Raw genomic sequence first — 21,645 nt, forward strand, 5'->3', positions numbered from 1 at the left:
CCAGCTCTGTCCTTTTCTTATCCTTCTTGCTGGAGCTTCTGCTGATTACAGGTCTGAGAGCAGGAGGCTCAAGACACCCGCTCCACTGTATCAGCATTCTCTTTAGTTACCCTTCTGTCCTACTCTTATTTCTAGGTACTGCATGTAACAATGTGTTGCCTAAGGAAAATCTTGGGAGCCAACCAAAAGCTGTTGCTGTTCTTACAAATTTCTTGGCAGCAAGAGTTTGTGTTTTTGTTGGGAATATCCTCATTCATTTCATGATGACAGTGATTGTCTAAATTTGTAAGAAAAATGATGATAAAACATTTATTGTTTAAAAAGAATCTGCAGAAACTATTTCTTCAGGCAAAATTTATATTTTGAGCTTGACTGTAGTTTTGGATTAGATAATTCAGAGTTGGCTCTAATTCTGAAAAAAACCTTGAGCAATGGAGTGCAATAGCAAAAATCCAAGAAGCTTGAACGAACGTGTACAGTGTCTCCTAGTGTAAGTGCCTGGCTCTTCGGAGGCCACCAAGAAGTCTGCAGTGATTGACGTGCATTCTGGCAAAGCAATTTTTTTCTCTTCCTCGCTGCACCCCCCTCCCAACAGTGTTGCAGTCAGTCAAAGTGTATAGACAAAGCTGAGTGAATACCAGTTTCCCCAGTACAGGGGCTATTTTTTCAGGAAGTCTAACTCAAACCAGATGTTTTGCTTAGACCTAGAGTTTGTTGCTGCCAAGCATCTCATCAGAGGTCAGAGTTCTGGGCTCAGGGCCCTGCTAGAATTCTTTCACAAATTGCTATTCGGTGAGGTTTTAATCCTAATGGAAAGAATAATGTGCTTGTAAAATCTGCAGTTATTACAAACACAGTATACATATTGTGGACTTCAAATGACTACATATTTCATTCCCATAAACAGGGAATGCAGATGAATGCAGTGTGTAATAGTTTTAGACATTCAAACTTAAACCAAGTATATAGTTTATACTACTGTTAACCATTTGCATTCTTAACACTCCTGTAAAATGAATAGTAATCTTGACTAACAATTGGCAGCTCAAAGCAAAACAAAATGAAAAAATCTCCAGCGTGTTTTGACTTGTAAGCTGTTTCCTGAAGTAAATAGTAAATGCTTTTGAGAATGTTCAAAAACACTCTGCTTGCACTAGGTTTGGCACAGTTTGTTTCTTTCCTTTTTTCATTTTTTCTGTCTCAGTTTTAAATGGTTTGGTAGCAGCATTTTATGATCAAATTAATATTGCTTAACCTATTTCTTCATATGGCCAATTGTTCACTCAAAAAACATCAGAGTTAAGTATATATGCTCCAGCTTAATTAAAAATAAATGTTGGTGATACCAAGTGATAAGAACAAGAGTTAATTATAAGAAATCTTACTGTATTTTTTTGTCTTCTTGTTGAGAGCAGTATTGATACATTTCTGTTGTGATTCTAGAAGTGATTTTTAAACGTAAGGAAGAGTTCTAAGGTAGCTATTAGTGTGCTGCAGCCTGTAGCTAGAGAAATGCATATTGCAGTGTAATATGTGTATATTCATTGCAATAGGAACATTAAGATTTGGGATATCAGAAATTAATATATTCTATAGAAAGCAGTACTATAGTGTGAAATTAAATCATGTAGGCGATACCTCAGTACAGTGAGGTTATAGTGATAAGTTGTTTCTGTTTATGTTGTGTATCATCTTATTCTTCAGTGAATGCTGCTGAAGAGTTTTATGTTATTTACAACTCTTCAAACTCTTAACATCCTAAGTATGCTCAATTGCATTTACTATAACTGCTGTTTCATCACATCCTCATTTGTGGTATTTATGTAACTTGTAAATCTGTTTTCAGTTCCGTGGAAAGCATAACTTAAAGGTAAAGGTATCACTCAAAAGAGTTAACTTTTTCTCATTCATGTGATTATCATACTGAGAGTCATGATGGAAGGAGATAAATATGTATAGGGCACTATGTTTATATTAATACTCTAAATTCTGAGACATACTGAGGTGTTCATCTGCTGTGCAATTTATTCTTTTATTACTTGTTTTTAATAATCAAAATGGATAATGATACTATAGTGCAGGTGTTACCTTTTGGAAAGGGGGATCTTATATACTGGTTTAACTCTTTACTAAGTCACCCTGTTGAGTAAATTTGTTTCATGAGATTGAAAATGGAGATTTGTGAAACAAATTACTGCTGTATCAGTCCAATTGTTGAATAAGAAATTAATGGTGTCTGTATTTGGACAGCAGATTAATTTTCAGATATGGCATGCATATTTCAGATGGTAGAGAAAGTGGCTTTCTTTGTGCCATATTCTTTAGGTAAGCTGGCTTTCCATTATAATGCACACTTGTATAAATAATATTTTTCCCTTGGTTTGTTGAGTAAATGTGACTTATGTTTGTATGTCCAGAAGTGAATAGGAAAACTTATGTTCTCTCGGTGGGTAGATCATAAGTTTTAACTTTGCTCTGTTAGAATCTGCATTTTTATTAGCTGAAAGTAGTTCTGTTGTTTACTAAATGTGTGAACCCCCAAAAAGAGTTATACTGTGAATTGGATCATCTTGGTGCAAGCTGCTGCCTCAAGGTTAGAAAGCCAATAGTAAACATGCAATGAAATTAATACATACCTAACCATTCAGTTACAATGAGAGAAAGTGGAGACAAACTGCAGTCTTATAAGAGAAGCTTTTTCATATTAATGAGTTTCCATTTGCCAATAATTCTGTCATTTGTAACTTGAATCATTCATCACCCCTGCAAATGGTTCTTTCAAGACATTATTTGCAATTTTGTCTTGTGTTTTTGTCCTTGATGTTGTGAAAATGACCGTCTACTGTTACAGGAATGAAAAGAGATCTCATTCAAACATCTTTTGTGTTTCCACTTTCAGTGAAAAATGTTTTTCAAACCTGCAGCTGGTTATTTCTGCAGGAGTTCCCACTTATATTCAGGTTTGATTGACATTTTGAAATGGCAGCTTTTCATGAAAAGCTGTTAACTTGTAGAATTTGGTTATGGTACTAAGACAGACTGACTTTGTTCTACTGTTGGGGCCTGTCCAACCTAAACACAACCCTGCATCTGAGTTTAATAGTGCTACTCAGCACACAGAGTGTGAGCTTTTTTCTTTTTTCATTTTTCTTTTCTGTTTTTTTAACACTGTTGCTTCTGATGTGTTTTTGAACCTGACCTGATAAGTACTCATCCTAATAGCTTCTCTGTCATTAATTGGATTAATTGTCATTCCCCTTTTTTTTCTCTCCTGGGCTAGCTAGGAGAATCTAGGTTGTGTTATCATTCCAGTGATGGAATATATTTTCATTTTACATGACGAAAATAAGTGGAAAATGTTTTTAATGACTGTACAAATACTACAGTGTCTGTCTTTAGATAAAAATTACTAACTGCAGCCTTTTTATTACTATTTATTTTTAAAATTTTGGGTATGAGGAAAACCTTATGTTAGTAACAATTTTTCTGAGCATTGATTACTGATGTAATTTCTGGTCAAAAACCGAGAAAGCAGTGCATAACACAAATATTCTGCTGTTGACTTTACTGAGTTGGTCTTTAATATTATGCCAGAATGTTGAAAGTAGGAAAGAGAGAGACATTATGCAAAATCAGTTTCCCTGTGTGTTTCTTGCCAAGCTTCTAAATAAGGATATGAAATGCCCATATACATTAGCTGAGAAGGAAGACGAGTATTTTTAACTTTGAAAGAGATTATTATTTATGTAAGGGAGTTGAAAAAAGAGGAGATGGAAGCATCCCAGCATCTGTCCCTGGATGGATGGCTTTACTTGAGTGTGAGAAGTAAAACACAGGAAAATATTTGGGGTTTTCCACAGGTTATCTGTACAGTCCTGTAAGAGTAAATTTGTGTGATTTGTATTTGGAAGCATTTAAATCTTGTTTTCTAAAGATGTGGATAATAGTGCAATTGATTGTAAGTTGTTGAGCTGCTGATAGATTAAAAACATTATTTTCTATATACTCTAGTTAGCATTTCTGATTAACTGTTCTTTTGACTGCTTAATTGCTTTTATAAAACCTTCCCTATAGATTTACACCTGCCTGTGGTGATGCACAAATTGATATATTCATCCGACCTGTGCCACTGTAGTTTGTTTAGTTGCTGAGGTGGTAATGGGAAATATGTCTTGCTTATGTCTCCTGGGATGTTTGTGATCTGGCACTGGTACAGCCACATTTTAGTTAATATTAAAAACCATGGGACTTCTTGCGGTGCAATAAAATATAATTTGCTTCATCCTTTCCTTTGAAAGGATCTAGACTAAGTGAAAGTGAATGTTTTCTCAGGTGCCTGTTCTGTAGTTTCTAAATTTTAAAATGAATTTTTGAACCCCAACCAGAAGATAAACTTTGTTGATGAACCAATGTTTACAGTTCTGTAGTTTTGTGTGAATGCTTGTGAGCTTGATGTGAAGGTTCAAAATAAAACCATTTTAGTTTCCACCCAGACATTGTTGAGAACTAATACATGCCACCACTTTTTCCTGCAAGCAAAGGCAGCACACATAGGTACAAGCTTTTTGGTATACCCTTAAGGTCACTGTGAAATAGTAGATCAATTGAATTAAATGGCCAACTGCCCACTGACTTCAAGTGGAGCCAGAATTTTGCCCTTCATCTCTATCAAGCCCTAAGGGCAAGCAGATTTCATTCTTAAACAGCCCTGATGTGGCAATGCTTCAAAGGAAAGTTGAGCTCTAGTGAAGTTGGACCCAAACAGTGCAAAATGCAGAGGGAAGTACTGGGACCTTGAACTGCACTTGGAAGTGCAGGGCCTACAGGTAAATGCTTACTGACCCATTGGATGCAGTGGAACGTGATTATCCTTTTGAAATGCTGTCTGCCATGTCATTTGCCATAGAAACACATTCTCTTCATGTATTACTGCCTGTAAATAAACACTTTTCATGCAAAAATAATTAGGAGAATACAGAGAACAGGTGAGACTAACTTCACACTATTCCCATGCACAGTAACACAGGTAGGATTTTTCTTATAACTTCTCAGCAGTAAGACTTAACATTTAAAATAGGTTGGGTTTTTATTTAATTACATGTTTAATGGTGACTTTTTATGGTATTACTTCTTTAGCAATCTGTGGTAAATTTTCAGTAATGTGTATGGTTGTTTCATATGCTGTCTTTTTTTTAAAGAAGAGTGTGTTATGACAGAATGATTATCAAATTAAGGACTGAAACACTAGTGATTTGCAATCACAAAAATCTTGGCTTGCAAGTTAAAATTTTAATGGAAAACATTAGTTTCAGCCAGGTAAGCATACATTTAGGGTATTCAAACTCATTTGTTTTACAGGAACAAGTTGTTCTTTTTGTAGTAGTTTCAATGCTGAATGTCATTATTACAGAGCAAAATTAAAAATTATTTGGTGAACCTGGACTTTTTCTGGGGTTGACACATTTGTCTGGGCAGAGGAATTAAGTAGCCTCGTAACACCTTTTGTTTTGGTTTGGTTTTTTTTTTTTTTTTTTTTGCTTTTCCTGTAACTGTTTTAAGTGATCGCACATTATTTCAATTTTACTTCCTCAACTTGTATAGAAATGTGCTATGAATGAAAATTCTCATATCTGTTTGCTCCCTTAAGATCAGCATAAATTTAGACTTTGCAAAACCTCAGAGTAGGTGGGTTGATAATCTGGACAATCTGTAAATTTTAAACCCCTCACCATCTATTTGAGTATTTTCTTTCTCCAGCCTTTATTCCTGCTGTATAGTTGTAATTCATTTTATTTTAATTTGTCTGATGGATGTAATAAACTAGAGGGGGGAAGTAAAGGAAATGTTATTTTTTTAAATTTGTCTGTGTGATGAAAGGAGTGTTAAATCCATTTATTCCTAAATTATAAATAAAGGCTACTTTTATTCCTAATGAAGGCTGTTCTGAAGCAGTGTTACTGATCATGCTGTCACTCTTGTCTTAGGAAGTGTAAGTTGTCAGGGACCTCTTCCTCCACAACTGCTTCTCTCTACAGTGCTATAGTTAAGCTGTGTTGATGGATATTGTGTATATGTGTTGTGATGAATGAATATGTGAGGGATATCTCAGGAAAATATGGTCCTGCCCCAGCTTTTCCTTGCTTACCCGAGGGACATTGTTAAGAAGTACTTTATTCTGAGTAGGGCTGTTACAGAACCCAGGCATTTTGCTGGAAGATCTTGTAAGTGTGGATAAGAAGGGTCATGGTGCAGTTATTGGCTTGAATTGTGTGCAAAAGAGTATGTCCATGCTCTTTGTTTTCATAGCATTCCTTCCCTCTCTGTGCGTGTCATTAGAGTGTCTTTCTCTTTTATCACATCCTGAGATCTGATCCAGCATTGCTATTAGTAGGTACCCTATAATTTCCCAGCTCTATTTAAGAAGGCATTATGCCTCTTCCACAATCTTTTCAGAAAAGCTAATGTCCCAAGTAAATGGCATATCTTAATGTGTTGTTGGGATTAGTTTTTCAGGGCATTGGAAAGTAGTTTGCTAAGGCTTCTATCTCTTGAAGTGAATGCATCCTGAGTGAGAGACCTTTCAGATTGTGATTTTTTTTTTTTCCCCATGAGTGTCTTTTTGCCTGTTTTTCTCATCTCATAACTAGGAAAATAAAAAAATAGATTAATATAATCTCTTTAAAGATATGAATGCTTTCTGAAACCTTTGAACCAGTTGAAAATAAGAGTAAATTCTAGTCAAATGCAATAGTCTTCTGAAAATGGCAGCATAAGTGTCTGGTATCTGAAGAAACAGTAGGCTGGAACTGTGGTATTACAACACTTGTGTATGTGACAAAGAAATTTGTGGGTAAAGTTTCAGACTGCTGTGTAATAAGTTTGGCAAAGCAAACTTTTTTGTGTTTGTTTTGTGTCAGTAGCTATTGATAATGTTCTAAAGCTGCAACTCTCCAAGAGAACTTTCACTAATTGTGACTTAAACACAGAATTTCGGATAAAGGAAATGCATATTTTAGCACAATGAAGTATTAGTAGTTTGGTTTTCCAGCATCTTGTCCAGACATTAATTTGAGGGGACAGATTTGTTAGTCTGAGGGGATAGCATAGTTGAATCCAGATCTTGATTCCTACTTGAAAATAACTCAGAAAAGAGGGCAGACTAATTTTTGTCCATGAACTGATGTCATTGCTTCTTCTGAAAGAGGATATAATAGGTTCAGTTGCAGCACTCTCTTACTCCTGTGGTAATAAATAAGACAATGATTTGATGAGAAATGTTTATTAGTTCTAAATATCCTTTTCTTTGGAAGCTGTATTTTAATTGTTTAGTACTGATACGTGGACAGCTGAAAACAAAGATAAACATTTGTAAGCTGTCCCTTGTCCAAGCAATCACCAAACACAGCAATCAATTCATGAACATCATAAAATATTGGAGAAGCTAAATGGGTACTGTTCACCTCTGGATAATGATGCTTGGGTTGTAGTAGGAAATGAAGAATTGTGATCCTTTCTGGCTTATTTATTTCTCTTTTAGTATAAGAGGAATCATTAAGTTCTTGTGGGTTTGATTTGTCATCTGTGAGACTGGGACTGTTTTCAGATGCCTATACCAAAGTAGTGGGAAGTTTAAATGTTCTGCAATATGTGTGTGACTGTTGCAGGGGAGGTTATTACTATTCTAATTTTAGAATAGCCTAGCAAAACCAGAACTGTTTCTGTAAGTAAATATCTCCCAGAAGTTCTGTCACCTACAGGTCAAAGTAGTCTGAGTAAAGTACACCAAACCCAAAAGTCACCACTTAGTAGCTCTGCAGTACCAGCTATACGTTATCTGCCACTGGAAGTTTGGAAGAAGTTGAGTACTTCTGATGTTTTTGAGAATTCACTTCAGAGTTTTTGAGAATTCACTACTCTAACATGCAGATTTTCTTGACTCTTAGTAGCTGCATTTTCCTCTTCACATTATTGACTGCCTGTGTTTCTAAAGAGTAAAAGATGGAGTGGTTGTCTTAAACTTTTTTTCCCAGTGTACCTTAATGTTTGTTTTTTTTCTTCCTTGAACTTTTCTTTATTTTGCAATCATATGGAAAGCTAATTATTACTCTGAGTCTACTGACCTATCTACCATAGTAGTATGTATTTGTGGGATTGCCTTTGGGTGCAAGAATTGCCTTTGAACCTTGGGTGATACACACCAAATCTTGGTGTAGCCAAGACTCTCATCCTTTGTATATCAGTCTGAGATGAATTTGCAGTTTGAGAGTCCTTGTAACCTCCTTTCACAGGGGAGGGATGATGTTGCTTGGGCCAAAATTAGTGATGACAAATCTCCAGGCAAGCTGTCTACTCCACCACAACAGCATATGAATTAGCTGCAGTCTTTGCATCAACTCTCCCAGCCATGTGCTTTAGAACTCTCTACAAGACTTACACTTGAGCTTCTTTGCCCATCTTTGTGTGTTCCAGAAGAGGAAGGTCTGCCATGGCTGATCTAAGGTGTCTCAGTTATCTGATTTTCTATCAGAGCAACTGCTAACTTGTGTGAGGATTGATTAAAAGCTTGATGCCCTAATCTAGGTTATTTAGAACAACTGTCTTTTGCTGTTCTTAAAATACAAATTCCCTGCAAAAAAAGAGAACAATTTATTTTTTCATATTTTAAAATTCTGGATTATTTTAGTTTAACTAATAATTTGGTGCAGCTGATACACACTGAACAATCCTGTCTAATATTTGGTTGACCCATCTGCCACCTCATCTTTTAACTCCCAGAGCTGCTAAGCACAGATAAAACTGCTATTAAACTTCTGTCCTTAATGAATGTAAAGGGACATCAGCCTGTGATTTCAATGGAGCTTTGATTCTGGAAGTCGTAAGTAATCTGCAAGTAGTGAGAGACAGTGCTGCAAAATCAGAGGTGATGTTAGTTCTCCTCTTACTCAGTGATATACGGGCTTGGAGTTGTAAATGCTGGTACAAATAGAAAACTCTCTTACTCCTACTTACAAATGTTATTTAAAAAAAACTGAACCAGTAGTTGCTTTTTGGACAAAAATGTTTTTATAATCAGAATTCATAATTATACCTGATTTTAAAATTATCTTTTTCAGAGTTTCCAAAGTATTAGGTCTTAATTTTTTAAACACTTAATTTATAACTTTTTTGCATGTTTATCCAAGCTTGCCTAAAGCTTTATTTAAGTTTTAGATAAATTATGAAATAAAAGATTTTTCAAGGGAAATAAAGCTTAGTTTTTAAAATTAATGATTCTGTGATCAGATTACAGATTTACAATGAATGCATTAATATATGCAATAGTTAAAAGCTCTGACTTGGTAAGTGTCTTGTAAACTTTATACATTTGTAATAGTAATCCGGTTATTATTTACAGACTTTACATTAGAGTATACCTAAGAAATCTTTGTTCTAAGTATTTTTTCTAAACATGTGTTGCAGTACAAAATTGTGCATTATTTTAGACATTTGGAAATACTGTATTTTTTTTAAAGAAGCCTGCTGGAAGAATTTCCAGATCTTGAATATATGTAAGGACTCTGTTATAAGGGCACAAGTGACAGTTTTAGTTAGGGATACTGGTAAAATAAGTGTTCTTTTATTTGTGCTTTTTTCCTTCTACCTGCTGAGGTCTTATTTATTTGAATAAAAATGTGTCTATTGCAAGAGTACTCAATTGCTGTTTTTATGTATAGGGTAGTGCATGTAGTGTTTTACTTTATGCCATTCTACTGTCACATTTTGATTTCTCACTTTTTATATTATGCTAATTCCATTAGCAGTAACAATCATATACTGTCAATGGTGATGGTTGTTCTGAAATTGTGCTTGGTTTTGAGAATGACAGAAATGTTTGTATTCATGTTCACTTGTAAAAATTGGCATTGAGAACATTTTAGTGCAACGTTAGCTAACACATTAGCTCAGCTAATTTGTTATTGAGACTTGTCAACTTTTCAGCCTCCTATGTGCAAACACTTTGTTAATGCTACATATATATAATAGGAATAGTGCTAAATGCATTTTTTAATGCAAATTTTGCTAAGCTTAGGGCAGAACACATTTCTGAAAAGTCATAAGCTTACTATATCATAGTGGATTTTTTGCCAATTGCTTACTTATTCTTCTTCTCTAAATATACTTTGCTGTTATATGTGAGTGGTGCTGAAATTGCTTTCATTTATCAAAGATGTGAATGACACAATGGATTCTTATGTACTCTGCCTGTCAGATCCATAACTACTGCTAACAGAGTTACCTTCTGTTTTTCCACATGTTTCCTGGTTTTCTGTCAGCTTTCAGTCTTCCACGGGTCATTCAGTAAACACTACTCTGAGTGACTTTTTTGAGCTGCCATATGTCAATCACACTTATTTTCTCTGCTTTTTAGTAAGCAGAGAAAATAAGCTTGCTTTATTTCTATATTTATTTGTCTGTCTTCTGCAGGGCAGTGTCTTGCATTCTGTTTTATTCCTAGCTCATTTTTGCTTTTAGCTAGGCTATGGGAGAGCTTGGGATTCAAGGGTAAAGGAGTGTCTCATCAAAGTAAAGGAAGAGCCAAATAGAACAGAGGGAGATAGCTGCAGGATTTGCAAGACTTCTTTAAGCATATTCAGTTTGAGCTGATCTACTTAAAAGATGATGAGGACTGGGGTGGGGGGTTGAGCAAAGTTGAATTACCTTAAAGCTTTTTTCAGCAAGCATTTTCAAGATATGGTGTCACCTTAAATAAAAACTTCTTTTCTTCTTCTTAGTTGTATATTGACCGTTTCTATATAATAATTAATTCTGTGGTGTGTGGGACTAAAAAACTACTAAATGTCATATTTTGGCCTCTGCAGTTTTTCCTAATGAGGGAACGAATGTGTCATTGTATTAAATATATTCTCAGTGCATTGCTGATATGAGTAACCTGATGTAGCAGTTGCTAAGTGTGTATACTAAATTTGAGAAAGCCAGTGAGAACAAGAAATTTCTTATAGGAGGCATCTAGGGTACAATAAAATATGCATCAGCTATACTCATCTTTCTTTTATAGACAGTACCCTTAAATGAATTTGGTTTTTGTTGTTGTTTTTAGTAATATTTCAAGTACCACATTCTTCATTAGAAATGGAGGAGAGGAACCCCTACATGTCTTCAGTAGAGCTGAAAGAAGCATGTGTATTTATGTAGCTTCTTGCCAAGCTTCTCACATCCTCTGGGGACTCCCTTTGCTCTGAGTAAGGCTGGTGGGAGTGCTCTACCCAGGAGCTGCTGTTCCTCACCCTTCTGCTGGAGGGTGATGCATGGTCACTGACTTCAGACTAAACAAAACCCCCACAGATGACCACACTCACCTGGGCTTTGTCATTTCTATCTTCTCCCTCTGTTAGTGCAATCTCTTTCTTTTGTTTCCTTCTCTTATTCTTCAGCAATCTTCAGGAAAATCTTCAACTGAACGTGTTGCCTTTCAGCCATGTGGTCTATGAAGTTCCACTCCTGATGGTCCTTGCTTTATTTTTCTGCAGTGTTGCAAGATATCCCCCGTATTTGTAGAGCTTTAAGAGCCCCAGAATACATGTTTGGATTGAGAATGAAATGCAAGGCTTTCCACCTATAGTAATTTGGATTTTTATCTTTGCAATTATTGGCAAAAGTGTCTCTCTGAATTCTCCAGGAGTTATGTAGTTGATTATAATTAAAATTTGTATTGCTGCTCCTTAGTCACATAATAATATGCATTGGAGAAAACTTGTACTTTCTCTGGAAAGAGGAAGATGTTTTCTGGGTATACATAATTTTCTGCTAACTTGCTCATGTCACAGAAGAAGCTAACTTTAGAAATAAAGACATGTCAGTGATGGGACCAAATTTGTGTAATAGGCTTGGCAGTGTTACTGCTTCTCTTGGGACACGAGTACAAGTAAATATAAGATGGATTCCAGCAATTTGCAAGTGACTCAAAGCATTTACATGATAAACTGGTGGATTTTTGTTTTCTTACTTTTTTTAAATGTTAGAGCTTAAAGACTTTGGTTTTGTTTTTATCATTTTCTTTGAAAATCTAAATCCATTTCTTTCTCCTGGGATATTTCAGTAATAGTAATACACTGTTAAAATAAACAGAATTTAGATTTTTGAAACAAGAGATAAATCAGAGTTAAGTACATAGGATAACATATATCCTATAACAATATAACATTTGGAGAAACCACAAATAATCTTCAAAAGAAATTCAAAAGAAGTTAAATCCTTTTATCAAACATCAGAGGGTAAGCTTGTTTTCTTAGACTCTAACTAGAAGGGATTTTCCAGAGGATGTTAGAGATGAAAACCCCAATCCTGAACTTTCCCACTTTTCCACCTCACATGTAAGGTGTATTTTTAATATTTTTTCTAATTCTAGATGTGAAAAGGTGCTTCTCCTTAGACTATTTCTGTTACTTTAGTCCTGCTGTATTTAAGGGTTTGTTATGAATGCATTTTACTTTTGTGGTTTCACAAAAATTTGAAATGAAGTTGATTGTATATAGGTTACAGCACTAGTAATGTTTTTCCATTTTTTAAATTTGGAAACACACTGCCATGGATTGAATCTCTGTAAAATAATATAGTTTTGAACTTTGCTTGGGATGTGTTGTCCCACCTAATTTCTCTTTCAGTAAAAATCATTGAGTTTGCACTCTGAGAGTTATGGGAGTTATGAGAGTTATGCCACTCTTTAAAGAAAAAATAGCATTTTCAAGAGGCATGCTGTCTGGTTGCACGTGCCAATATTAAAATTCATGGATACAGAAGTTAATAGTAGGTACCAACAAAATAATGTTTTATGAAGTGTTAGAAGTCTTTCAGGACTCAGTTGGTCAGAAAAAAAAAGGTTAAGTTGCATTTGCTTCATTGAAGGCTGACTTTTGGATTCAGAGGACAAGTGAAGTATAACTTGATCAAAACCCAAAATAGATTGTCTGGCACACAGCTCAGTCTTATTTAGAATGAATATTGATCTTGTTATAGTGCTGTAATGCCGAGCCTGGGTCAAGAACCTGCAGGTTGCTGCCCAGACTTGAGAACTCATCCCCTCCCCACTGCTTTCTAACCAGCACCATTAGGTCATGTCTGCACTACATTTGTAGGCTCTGCAGGGTACAAATAATTCCTGCTTGACTGTGTTGGAAGGTGCCTTGCTTGGCTCTTGGGCATTTTAAAGTAATAATGATGCACAGGCTGATTGTGTTGATGTCTACTAATGTTTGTAAATGGAAAATAATTATTTCAGAATTGCTGTGTGTTGCAGTAGAATTTTAAGCTGTTGGAATTTGTGTTTCAGATACATATGCAATCATATCATCTTTTGTGAAATTATGATTTTATAGGGAACCAGGGAAACGTTACCAAATGCATTTTAATTACGTGTATTATTTTAGTGTTGTGTGGAGGTTTAGTATTGTGGGGTTTTTTTGGAGTTGCAAAAGGTAAAGAGCTTGGAATTGTAATTTACTTGTATGTAAAAGCTGCCATTCTAGTCTAACACTGTAATCTAGTGTTCAGGCATAGTGTGCTGATCCACCATCCACGGACATTAGCACATTGGCTAAGTACAGCCTCCAGGCTTCGTGTGAGCACTGACTCTTTGACTTGATAGATTTGCCACGCTGATGACAGATGTATTTTTACAGTGTCTGTGCTGATGCACTGCTAGAAATAGCTGAGCTGAGAGACTATTTGAAATACTGCTTTCCTTTTGTGTACATCAACAAGTTTTTGAAACTGCAAAAGCGATTTCACGTACAGTTGAGGGAGCATTATCTCAAGGAACAGATATCTTTTTAGTAATGTTAATTATTTCCAGTGGATGTTTGTAACTATTGAAACTGAGTGAAACAACAATCCTTGTTCTCTGCTGCATACCATGTGGAATGATAGCTGAAATACTGGGACTTAATGGCAGAACAGAACCATCATGTGCATAGCAGACGGGTGTTCTTAAACACTGTTCTTCAGGGGTCAACGTTTTGTGCCATGATTGATGGAATAGTATGGATTTCCAGAATAGTTGTTTTGAAATGTATATTTTTCTGGTAATTTTAACAAGTTGGCCATGGAATGATCTGAGCAATAATTGTGACCAGAGATCTAAATATCTGTCCTTGATTTTCTTCCATTTTCATGAATGTAAGTTATATTTGGGATATACTTTATAAAAATGTTAGAGAAGTATAATGTTTGAATTTCATTTCCTGATTGACAGTTCTTTACAGCAGCAGTTTCAATTAATCAAGTAGTTTTCTGCATCTTGTTCCCTGGCACACTTGATAATTCCTTAGAAAACACATATTGAAATATGATTACAGTTCCTGATACTTTTCAGTGTAGGATCTCCTGATACTTCTTTTCTATAGTCCTCCCCAGAAAAAGCTCAAATCAAACACTTCTTGCTAATACTATCTGTGAAGCAAGGTGGCTTTGTTTTCTGGAGAGTGATGATAAACAAAAGTTTGCAGTTTTGCACTGGACATCCTGCAGTTTGTGTCAAGCTCTTTACTTCTGCTGGCTTTTGTTTCCATAAATTGGAAGTATCGATCCTTTTGGAGATCATCATATAAAATTAGGTCTTCTGCTTCAGTTCTGCTATTACAGTAAATATTTAAATGGCAGCCATTTCTGAATATCATTTAAGTAAAACTTTGTATTTGGCAAATAAATTCAAGATGATGTTTGCACATCACAGCAAAGGATATGCTCCTACTTCTTAGACATAGCTGTGAGAGCCTTTTGTGTGCTTGGCTCAGAGCTTAAAGGCTGTACTGAACAGACACCCTCATTTGTTGGGGTGTATTCAGAGTCAGTGCTATTATGAAACTGCTTTATTTAGAAGGATTTGCAGGGAATCAGCTGATGGAATGATCAGTGGTACGTGGGGGGGTTGTGAGAGGCTGTGCAACATCAAGTTCTGCATAACCTTACTTTGAAAGCAGCCTGGCATTTTAGACTTGGGCTTTACTTGTGCAGGTTTTATTCTGATGCACTTAATGCAACAGTTCATCATTTCTGTCTTTACAAACTTGTTGTAGGGAGTGGGGAGCAGGGTACATGTGTGCTTCTAGTGTCTGACTCATTTGGTAGCACCCCAGTGCATATAAATAGCACACAGAAGTATATAGCATCATCTAACCTCTGATATTTGAGAAGATCAGTGAAATTGTTGGAAGATTGGAAAATGCACTGTACTTTAAAACTTTCTGAAATGTAACCTTTGGGGCAGTAGGAAGTCTTGGCAACGATATTAAGATAATGTTTTCAACTACTTTTAGAAACTATATGTGTAACATTTCTCTGTGCCTTGTTTCAGTGTAGAGAGGGGGTGTAAAAATGTCTTCATTATAGCCAAAGGAAGCTTTGATGATCAGTAGCTGCATCTTGGGAGGCAGGTTTGCCTTCTGGAAGGTTTTCCTGGCTCTTACAACTTAACATCATTCAACATATCTTACTTCATTGACGTATTGGTAGCTTAGAGATTGTTTTATGCTTATCCTGTTCTGTCACATCTGCCTGTTCACTTTATCTGTGCCTTCACATACATGCTGTGATGTCCATTCCAAGTCACATGACTCGTACGTGTTGGAGCAACAAGGAACAACTTGTGCATGTCTTGTTTTTGTTTTTTTAATGATGACTGTCAAATAGAAATCAACTAGAATGCAAGAGAAAAAGAGAGAGTTATAGTCTTTTTCAAAATGTATCTCATGAATTTTGCACAAATATCAGTGGTGTGTTTGAAAATGAGGTTCTGTGAGCAGTGGCATTTCTTCCCTTAGCAGAGATATTTTAGGATGCTTACCTTTTGATTGTGACAGATCCTTTCCTTGATTTTTGGGGAATATAGTAGACTGAATTGCTATTTAGGTTCATTTTCTGCAGGCTGGAAATAAAGCTTCTGTTGAATCAAGTCTCTTCCAAGGAAATCCTTAAAAAGGTTAGGCTAAATTAATGGATTTCTTTCTTTGCTACTCCCTATGCTGTAAGACACTGTGGAGAATCATCATCATCTTAAGGAATGGATCTGAAACTTGGGGAAGCAGCAGTCTGCACTTCTCTTTGCCACAGACTCTATATTCAGATTATTTGTCTAGAATAAGATTATTTTATTTTTTAGAGGTGGCCAAGGAGTGCTATAGTTTAATAGAATTTGTTGATCGAACTTGTGAAACTTTATCATAATCAACTTGCAAGTACTTTGGAGTCAGGAGCCTTCCTAGAAGCAGGATGAAATTGTCCTCTGCATTTTTTTTTCCTCTTTATGCCTTCATTCATCACAATTAACTTTTTTTTTTTTTTTTTTTTTAATTAGAATCTTTATCTTCCAGTGAACCTCAAATAAAATGTTTAGGGAAAAACCTAGCCTGGTATTTGGCAAAGAAAAGGTGTGGGTGTTGTTGCTGGACATTTTATTTTGGTTCTTGTGCTGTGTTATATAAATGCATCCTTGTATGAGTGTATGTGTGAGCTGGAGGCCTCTAGCTTTAGTATATTGCGTGGCTGATGATGGGATGAGGGAATATATTCCTCATTAAGAGAAGCTACAATGTTGTACATTGTAAATGAAACATTAGGAAACATAAGACTTCTTTTAAGGGTATGGTTTTTTGTTTGTATCTTTATTCAAAAAGAAGCTATTATGTTGCACTAATGATGCCTTAAGTTTTTTTTATTTAAAGGCCTTCAAAGGCTGCACTTTGGGCAGTACAAGAGCCATGCCTACAGCCAGGATAGATGCCAGGTCACGAGTTTTCACACTTTTATAAGGTTTGGTCTATTTGCATACTGGGGTTAATTGTGCCATTACAGCTTCAGGTTATGAAGTCCCATCCTCCCAGTTTGTTCTCCTCAATTCGCTCTTGTTTATACTTTTGGAGCCTGCAGCTGCAACAGTGTCCTTGGTTCTTGGGCTGGAAAAGGATTGTTTTGTCTAATTAAACTGTGAAGAGAACTTGCTAATGCTTTATATGAAGTTCAGAGTTATATACTAATGCAGTGCAGAATCTGGAAAATATGAAAGCTAAAACGTAAGGCATCAGTAACAATACATTAGTAAGTAGAAACTGATGTTTGATCTGCCAAGTATACAAGCAAGCTTTGTGGTTATGAGACCAAGGATGTGTGCAAATGCCAGTACTTATGCATCTACATGGTGTTTTGCATACAAAATTAATATAGGAAGAGTAATACTGGCGAAATATGAGCTTTGTGTTTGTAAGTAACTTCATCATATGTCACGTCATGAAAATGCGTCCTATTACCATCACCTGAAATGGGGAGTTATAAAATGCATTGCCTGAAGTTTTATGACTGGCTCAGTTATTAAACATTGCTTAATGAACTACTAGTGTTAGTAGATTGGGATTGATGCTATTGGCATGTTAAATTTAACTGTGAAATCTTTAAAAGATCTGAATGGCTTAGAACATAAAACAGAGTAATGGATGAAGTGTTTGGTGCCTTGGCTTGGATCCAGCTTGATGTCCTAAATGAATGCATCATGAAACCACAACAGATCAACCCAGATTTACATGAGTGATGCAGAAGAGCCCTGAAGCTAAGCCAACATAGTGATTGAATTAGCTCCTGCATTTAGAGAGGCTTCTCCCTCCAGGTCAGACTTCTAAGCACTGATGGGCTTGTGTGGGGAACTCGCAGTTACAGACTGAAGTATGCCTACAGTGGGGAGGAAAAGAAATCTTAGAGCTTCAGAACTTTTACCTTGACAAGTGTGACTGATTTTTCTTTTAGGGGGAAAAGGGGGAAACACTGTGAACATTTCCATTTGTGGTGCTTTGGTCAAGGGCCTGCCAATCTTCCCAGAAATATCTGTTCAAAATTTGAAACATTTTGTTGCCATGGGGTTGATAAGTACCTTATGTATTGCCCACCTTCATACAGTATGTGGCTTTTTCTTTTAGCAAATAATAACAGTACTGTAGTGTGATGCTCATAAATGGCACTATTTTGCAAATATCTGTGTGTATTGATGCAAAAGTACAGCATTTGTTCTCTTCTCTATTTTTAATAAACTGATTTTCTAGGTAAATAAATTTCTGATTAAAGACAAGACGTGGTGGATGACCAGAAGCATTACTCTTTTTGAGTAATCACGTTTTTAATAAAGCTGTGTTTTTACAAGATGCAAGGAAATAGTTATTAAAAAACAATACTGGGAAATGAAGTGTGTCCTTATTCTAGAGATTTGTGTCATGACAAATATTTCAAAGAGATATTGGGGACATTTAAAAAAATATATTCTTAAATTCATGCTTTTAACTGGTATCCTCACATAAGATATTGCTAAGTTCCAGCAGCTATTTTATTGATGTTAGTGCTATATGCAGTTCCTGTTTATGTATACTTCAGTAACCAGATATCTCCATTTTTGTTTTTCAGCATGATGTATCACAGACTTTGCTCAAAGCAACTCTGGACAGCGTGGTTGAAGAGTGTGTCAGCTTTGTAGGAGTTGATATTAACATCTGCTCAGAAATACTATTAAGGTGAGTGAAACATTTTCCTATTCCAGTAATTACATGGCTGTGGATCACAGAGTCTCTGTTTAGTCTGCCATCTGACTCAAGCTCAGCTGGAGCAAATGCTTCTTGTGTTAAACTTCCAATTACATAAAAATGACACAGTAAGACAGTATTTCACCAAATCATTAAGAGTTGGGTTTTAAGGATATATGTGATTCTCCAGGGTAAAACTATTCTTCAGAGAAAAACAGATACTTAAAAATTTTGAGCCAACGCTGCAATTTTAGAAAAATGTGGTATAAGTAATATGTAGTTTTACATGGAAAAACGTATTTTCAAATGTGCTTTGTCTCTTAGAAGGTATTTTTATAGGTACTTCTAAGTGGAACAGGTTGTAAAACTTGGGTGAGGAAAGGAGAATGGGAAAGATTTAAGGGAAAACTTCAAAAGTTTATCCCCTTTTTTACCATTTGTTTTTTGTTAAGTAGTTATGCCATGTTTACTTGAAGAACCTTTATTTTTGAAGGACTTGTCATGGTTAGAAACTAAAAGCTCATTCTCTCTTGACTATGTAGAATTCAGTGTTGTTTTGGTGGCGAAGTCTCAGAAGAGTAGAAGTGCTGCTGTCATCCTCCATAGTAGGAGGGGAAGGAAAAGAATGTCCATAATCTCCTGTCCATATTCTTCCATAATGTTACTGTCCATAATCAGTAATGAAAATTATATTTGGTATTCAAGTTAGGAAAAACGCATTCTTGCTAGCTCTGTTGTAATTTTTTACCCCCTTACAGCCATCTTTCTTACAACCATCTTTCCATATTTTGGAAGAGGCTCTCTTTCCATTCTTTTTGGTTTTCCACTTTCGTGTTTTTTCTCAGTGTATGCAACCCGTAGCCGACATCTGATTTCTTCTGTCTGATTTAGATCAGCTTTTAGGAAAAAAGCAAGTGGAAAGCAAGGTACCTAAATGACAAATTAAGCTTTCATTCATGGACTCTACAGAATAGAATCATAGAATAAGCTGAGTTGGAAGGAGCAGCTATATTGTCCACTTCAGCAGGAAGCATCAGCCTGAGATGCTACTGTGCCTCCACAAAACTGAATCTGGGATAACCCTGTCCAGACAGGGCTACAGGTGGTAACCACATTGTCTATTTTGTGTGGCCTAATTAACCTGGCTTACAATTGTTCAAGTGTGCTGTTCCATGTAGATGGAGTCTTGTTTCCTTCAGACATCCAATATATGAGATTGTCACCCTAGCTATATTGCAGCCTGAGCAGAGCTTTCTGTTTCTGATGCATAAAATACACTTCTTGACACATAGTACACAGGGAGGGGATGACAGTGCTACAATATTTGTATTACTTCTGACTATTGTGCTTGAAAGACTTGACATCATCAGTGGAAAACTCTGTCAACTCTGTAATGTTCCTTTGTCAGTGTAAATAAGCTGGATTTTTCAATGTTTCTCAGAAATTTTTGAGGAAAATTCCATTCCTAATGATTAATATTCCATCTCTGGTTAAAGGTGTGTCCCCCTAATTTCATTCTGAGCTTTCACCAACTTTGGACTATTTTTTTAACTTTTCCTTGAGAATGAGAATAATGGAGCAAATTTTTTTTATTATTTTTTCCCTGAGATTTTATGACTCTTGGTGGGTTTGCTGGTGGTGTTTTTCTGGAATCAGTTCATGCCATTCCACAAATAAGTCAGTCACCACTGCTGCTGACTTAAAGCAATGGCATCATATATAGAGCCTAGTTGGTGACATTTCCTTCACTAGTCCCATGAGTAACTCATCATGCGAGCTCTTTTCTCTTTTTTTATGATTAACATACTCCACACACAGAAAGTTTTACTCCCATGTACATACAGAAAATGTGCAGCAAATGCACTGCTTCCTGAAGGAACTTGGCAAATGCTGTTGCACTTCACAGGTAAGTTCTTGGCCTGGTCCAAGTAACCCTCAAAACAAGTCATGTAGCCTGTTTCCAGCTGCTTTCTATTTCAAGAAGAGCTCAGAGAAAGGAAACAAGCTTTGTGGATCAGATAAATTGTTTGAGGAAGGCAAGCTGCTCCCAGCCACTCTCCTTCTGGGTAGCAGACGTGAGCCCTTCATGTTGGGACAAGGTGTTTCAGTGCCATTGGAAGAGCTGAGAGGAGGCTGTTCTTACAGGAACAATTTATCTGTTCTGAACCCTCCTCCCACACTGTTTCCTGAAGAGGGCAGCTGGGGGCAGGCCATAAGACATGACAAATTGAACTGGCATTACGGAAATAGCCAACAGATCATAAATTACATGTCCCTGGCTTACTAGTTAGGCATGTACAGAAGTGGATTGCTGCTCTAAGCTTTCTTGACTTGAGTGGGTTCCTTCCACAGAGCTAAGAGAAGAAGGGATCCTTTTTCAGACAATGCCTTTGGTCTGGGAGTCTATTTGCTAATTTCTTAAAGTTTTGTAAACCACATTTTCTATAGGAATGTGTATCCTTGTGATGGGTAGCACTTGCAGTAATGACTGTTCAGTGGTAATAAAAGTATTTTGTAAATTTTCTCAGACACATTGCAGGACTGAATACTAACAGAGCTAAAAATATAATTGAATGGCGAGAGAAGAACGGACCATTTATAAACCGAGAACAGCTCAAAGAAGTTAAAGGTTTGGGTCCTAAAACCTTCCAACAATGTGCTGGCTTCATCAGATTCAATCAAGAATATATAAAGACTTTTTGCAGGTAAAAGAGATTTTAACTGTTATGACTAAATTATCTGAAATAGAATGACATTTTCCATTTTTCTGCTTTGTATTCATGCTTGAGACTCCAGGAATCTTAGACCACTGAGCTCTGAAAGACAGCAAATTAACTAGTTAAAGTCCATGATTGAAGATAGTTCTTCCTCTGAATAGTCATGGCTTGTTAGCCTAGTCCTCGAAGTCAGGGTTTTAATAAAGATGTAATTTTAATTTAAATTTTTGCCACTGAATTGGTAAAAAAAAATTGTCATGCAGCAGTGTTATGATCTGAGATTTTAAACCTTTAGTCTTGTTTTTCAGGCATAATAGAGAGGTCTGTAAATTAATTAATTTTATATGGTAAAGATTGTTCTGCAGAAATTAATGGTA

General features: G+C 36.0%; 1 protein-coding gene across 2 annotated transcripts in view; it reads left to right on the top strand.

The window, feature by feature from the left end:
* The window catches only part of SRBD1 (S1 RNA binding domain 1), a 121,574-nt gene that overhangs the window by 84,688 nt on the left and 15,241 nt on the right, over nt 1-21,645 (top strand). For both annotated transcript variants that reach the window (XM_079298246.1, XM_079298247.1), the window contains 2 exons: nt 18,436-18,542; nt 21,080-21,256. In XM_079298246.1, coding sequence (XP_079154372.1) covers nt 18,436-18,542; nt 21,080-21,256 — 284 coding nt within the window. The remainder of the gene's footprint in view (nt 1-18,435; nt 18,543-21,079; nt 21,257-21,645) is intronic.

Source organism: Erithacus rubecula, assembly GCF_903797595.1.
Source record: "Erithacus rubecula genome assembly, chromosome: 2".
In the NCBI taxonomy this organism is placed as follows: Eukaryota; Metazoa; Chordata; class Aves; order Passeriformes; family Muscicapidae; genus Erithacus; species Erithacus rubecula.